The following is a 4,771-nucleotide window of genomic DNA, read 5'->3' as shown; positions in this document are numbered from 1 at the left end:
AGTTGAGACTAAGAAAGGAGAGGAGGCGGTGAATCCAAGCCGGGGAAGACGTCGGAGCGGGGGGGAGGGGGGGGGGCGGGGGGGGGGACAGAGGAGAAGAAGTGGTGGACAAGAGGGAAGGGGATGGAGAGGACAACAGGGACCTAGAGGGGAGCCGGTGATGTTTAAGAGAGCGATGACGCTGTTGGGAGTTTTCTTGCAAGAAACTTCAATAATACCAGCAAAGGAGGAAAAAGGGGGGAGAAAGGCGAGGCGAGAGAGAAGATAGGGAAGCAAGGCGGAGGGAATATGGTGGGAAGGGAGCGAGAGGAGAGAAGCGGAGGGAGGGAGAAGAGAGAAGGAAACAGGGACAGGGACAGGGACAGGGACAGGGACAGGGACAAGGGCAGGAGGTGGGAGAGGGGAAGGGAGATTTACCTTTAGGATGCTCATCCATGCCTCAAAGGTCTCGGGGTTGATCTTGAAGAGCTGATTGAAGTTGGCATAAACCTCAAGTCAAAAGTCACTACGCAGCATCCTCCCCGTCACAGTCATGTTCCCTCCTCCACCACATCCACCACGTCCACTACCTCCTCCTCCACTCTCGCTCCGTCTCCTCTTCCTCACCCCCCCCCCTCCACCTCCCTTCTCTCCCCACCCCCCCTTAACAATTTCGTCTTTCGTTGTACCACAACATTCTCCTGGTCGATAGAGGGAGGCAGGATATCCTGAACAAACAAGAGTCAATGCACTGCAACTCTACTTCCTCGCTCCTCCCTCTCCCCCTCCCCCTCCCCTTCTCTCTCCCCCTCCCCTCTCCTTCTCTCTCCCCCTTCCTCTCCTTCTCCCTCTCCCCTCCTCTCTCCTCCTCCCCTGCCCTCTCCCTTCCACCCCCTCCCTCCCCTCCCTCACTTGGCCGTAAGGGTGCAGCAGCGTGTATCTGGCCTTCTTATTGTGATGGTGGTGGCTGTGCATGAACCTGTTGGAGTTCACCTGCCCCTCTCTGAGTTCCCTCAACCACTCCACAACCTCCTCCTCCTCCTCCTTCTCCTCCTTCTCCTCCTCCTCCTCATTCTCCTCCACATTCTCCTCCACATTCTCCTCCTCCTCCTCCTCCTCCACATTCTCCTCATGGTTCTCCTCCTACTCCTACTCCTACTCCTCCTGCTTCTCATCATCATCATCATCATTATCATCATCATCATCATCATCATCATGATCGCCATCACCACCACGACCACCATCCCGTGAGCCCTTCTCTCCTCTTCCTTCCTCCCCGTTGACCTTCTCTCCTCCCACCTGATACGACATCGGGAGCACCGCAAACTTCTCGGTGAAATCGGAGGCAAACTCAGCAGGAGAGGCGACAGCATCGGACAGGAAGAACTGGACGTAGCGAGCCCCCGACGTTCCCAGCCAGGACAGAAAGTTGACGGCGAGCGGGGCAGGTTGCAGCGCCAGCGCTTGCTGGCTCGTGACGCAAAGGTGCCCTCCTAGGTCGACCAGCACATGGATACCGTCCTCGTTGATCCTCCTCGCCAGCTCCCCGCTCCCCGCCGACCTCATGTCCACCCAATTTTCCACCGCCGCAAGAATTGCCTTTCTCGTCTCTGTCCCATCGTCCTGGTTGAGGGAGTACCCGAACACCCCGAGCCTCCTCCTGTTGTGCGCGCTGAAGAGCCTGGGCAGCAGCTGCCCGACGGACGAGAAGGTGAAGTCTCTCGAGACGTACCCCACGCGCAGCCGACCGTCAACAAGCAGCAGGCTAGCAGGAGAGTAGGCGAACCAGCCCTGCACCGCCGCTCCTCCAAGTACCTGACGGGAGAGGAGTCACGATCCCCCTTCCGCTAGAGGTCAGCCAACCTCAGAGTCGAAGCTCCACTGCCAGACTCCCTCCTTGTTGTCCCTCAGGGCTGGTGAGGAAGACAGTGAGCGGGAGCGAGCAAGTCCTCGTCCTCTTACCTTCCACGATGTGCCCATGAGCAAACGATTTGGCCAGCAGCTTCAGCTCTCGCGCGTCGAGCATCATCAGCGCCTGGGATGGCGTCATGGCGCTCCTGCCTGCCACCTTGAGCTCCTCCACAAGCCTCCTCCTCGCTGTCAGGAGCAGTTCATCGCGCCTGCTCGCGGCACTCAGAGGACATCGTGAGGACAGAGGAGGCGATGGGTCACCTGGTGAAGTTGCATGCGAAATGCTGCAGGTAGAGGAAGCGGAAGAGAGCATCCGAGGACTCAGGGTGTCGCGACCAAGTCTCCTCGAAGGCAGCAATGGCCTCCTCCCACCGATCGAGTTCCATCAGAGCCCTGCCATGGTGTATCCCTGCCTGCTCCCTCACCTCCCTCGGTACCTCCTCCCTCGACCCCGACCGGGGCGGTGCATCGCTTCACGGCCAGGAAGGCATCGATCGCCTCCGGCCAACGCTGGAGGGAGCGGAGCGCCTGTCCCAGCATGAGATGAGCTAGAGCCTGGTCCTTGTCCTGCTCTATTGACGTTTGAAGGACCCTCACGCACTCAGCCATACTCCCATGGCTGTACAAACCAGCCGCCTTCACCAGCATGTCCTCTGGCTGGAAGAACCGTCATGATGAGGAAGACAGCAGCAAGAGGCGCAGAAAGTGAGGAGAATAGGAAGAAGTGAAGTCCTGCTACGATGCTGAGATGGACACCAAGAAATCGGATGAAGGAGTAAATGGGGAGGAGCCAGGAGACCATCAGAAAGGAGGAGGGAAGGGGAGGGAGCAAGGAGGAGCAAGGAGCATGAAGCAAGCAGCATGAAGCAAGGAGCATGAAGCTTGTCCTCAATGTCGTCTACCTCAGTCGCCTCTCCCCTCATCTGTGCCAGCATGACGATCAACAGCCATGCGGCTGTACGCTGCGCCATGGCAGTCTCGTTTGACCAGTTTTGACCAGCCTTTGCCTTGGGACTGCAAGTGTCGCTCAGACTCCGATCGGAGGCGCCGGGCGCCGGGCCACCCGGCCGGGCCGGGCGAGTCGCAGCGGAGTGGCTGAGTGGCGGCATGTGCCGGGTCGGGCCACGTCTAGGGCCCGAGCGTCAGTTGGACTCCTCAGCCCCGGTGACTGGCATCACGCCGGGATCGCAAGTTCAAGTCCCACCCACTGGCGTCAGCGGCAGAATGTCACTACAAGGCTGAGGCTATGATAGTATGCCCCGGTTGAGATCAAAGAAGGCGGCGGGTGAGAAGGGGAAAAAAAACTGTACAATCTAAGATTAACTCGTCCTCTCGCTTCCCCCGCCCTACGTGAACTTGCCCAGCAGGCTGGCGGCGTCGACGCTGCGGCAGGACCAGCACGTCAGCAGCTGGGGGAGGTGGAAGGGTCAGACCTGTCAGTGAACGTCTCTGCCGCCGGTCGGACAAGCGCCCACACTTCCACCTAGCACTTGTCAAGGAAAAGGACGAGGAAGAAAAGGAAGAGGACGAGGGCGAGGAGAGTTTCAAGCTCACATTCCAGCAGGCGAAGGTCTCACTGCTCGCCAACGTGCCCGGGTTGCCGTAAGTGATGCAAGCTACCCGACGAGGTCAGTGAGGTGCGCAGAGGAGGCCGTGTGGGGGGGGGGGGGCTAGAGCAGGGGGGAGAAGCAGAGGAAAGAAGGAAGGGGAGGATTTGAGGGGAAGGAGACAGAGAAGAGCAGGGTCCAGGGAGAACAGGAGCCCTTCGAATACCTTCAGACGTTCCTTGCAGCAAGTCGCTATCCAATCCGATCCCCTGTGCACCCGTCAGGTCTCCTCTGGGAGGGAACTGTCATGCTACCGCGCTGCTGCCGCTGCCGCTGACCAGCCCCCCAAAGGAGATTCCTTTCTCGGAGCTCAGGAGAAAGTGGGTGTTGGTACCCTTGCTCCCGTAAACCCTGGGAGGAAGAAGCAAAAGTGGTGAGACAGAGAGGAGACGGAGAGGAAGGGGATTAACGAGAGGAGGGGGTTCAGAGGACGAGGCTGGAGAAAGAAGGACGAGGATGGGAGGAAGGGAGAGGAGGGAAGAGGGAGACATTCTACCTGAAGGAAGGATGCAAAGAAAAGATGAAGCAGTTCTGGTCCCCTGAAAAACAATCATATCGTCATCTTTCGCTCTCTCCCCCCCCTCCCTCGCTTCTCCCCCATCTCCCTCGCTTCTCCCCCATCTCCCTCGCTTCTCCCCCATCTCCCTCGCATCTCCCTTGCTCCTTCTCCTCCACTCCTCATCCTTCAGCGTCCGAGGGCAGTGGAGGACTCACCGTAGTGTTGCTTCTGACTGACAAGGGGCGTGGGGAGGAAAGCTCCAAAGACCTGAGAAGAGGAATCAACGAGGAGCGGGAGGGCGGGGTGCTGCTGCAAACATGACTGTTCATGTCCTTGATGAGGAGAAAGCAGGGGCTCCTTCCCTTGGCACACCTGCCGGAGACGGTCAGGAGGACGACGAACAAGACAAGGAGGCAGGGGAAGCAGGAGACAGGGAGAAAGAGGAGGGGGGAGAGGGGAATGAGGGAGGATGAGGGAGGGACAAGACAAGGGGTGGGGGGGAGGAGGAGGGAGACCGTAGTAGTGTGGCGCAGCTCGCGCCATGGATGGCTGAGCTGTAGAGCATCTGCCACTTACATCTCCTGTAGGAGATGTGAAGGTGCTCCTGCAATGTCGTTCAACAAAGGAAGTGAATGCAAGGTAGATGAGACGATAGTGGGATGGGGAGGAGGATGAGAGTGAAGTGCAGGAGAGGGAGTGGAGAGGATCGGGAGGGGGGGGGAGCAGGAGGGGGGGGGGACTGTGTTACCAGTGGTGCAGACAGGGATGGCTGAAA

The 4,771-nt window shown here is 59.0% G+C and overlaps 2 protein-coding genes across 2 annotated transcripts in view; both read right to left on the bottom strand.

Moving 5' to 3' along the window:
- The window catches only part of GUITHDRAFT_151691 (hypothetical protein), a 2,114-nt gene extending 1,407 nt beyond the window's left edge, over window positions 1-707 (bottom strand). Inside the window, exons 1-3 of the mRNA XM_005835724.1 lie at window positions 674-707; window positions 418-494; window positions 92-195 (exon numbers count right to left, since the gene is read on the bottom strand). Coding sequence (XP_005835781.1) covers window positions 92-195; window positions 418-432 — 119 coding nt within the window. The 5' untranslated portion in view covers window positions 433-494; window positions 674-707. The remainder of the gene's footprint in view (window positions 1-91; window positions 196-417; window positions 495-673) is intronic.
- A 992-nt stretch (window positions 708-1,699) lies between these two features.
- On the bottom strand, window positions 1,700-2,864 carry GUITHDRAFT_151690 (hypothetical protein; the record flags this gene model as incomplete). The annotated part of the gene is given in 5 exon segments (XM_005835723.1): window positions 1,700-1,794; window positions 1,843-2,099; window positions 2,152-2,327; window positions 2,347-2,547; window positions 2,793-2,864. The coding sequence occupies 4 exon segments, from the start codon at window positions 2,859-2,861 to the stop codon at window positions 1,844-1,846; spliced, it is 702 nt and encodes a 233-aa protein (XP_005835780.1). The 3' UTR covers window positions 1,700-1,794; window position 1,843.
- Window positions 2,865-4,771: the final 1,907 nt, after the last annotated feature.

The sequence above is a fragment of the Guillardia theta genome, assembly GCF_000315625.1.
Source record: "Guillardia theta CCMP2712 unplaced genomic scaffold GUITHscaffold_20, whole genome shotgun sequence".
Classification (NCBI taxonomy): Eukaryota; class Cryptophyceae; order Pyrenomonadales; family Geminigeraceae; genus Guillardia; species Guillardia theta.
The sequence above is the reverse complement of the archived record's forward strand: the minus strand, read 5'-3'. Positions and strand labels throughout refer to the sequence as shown.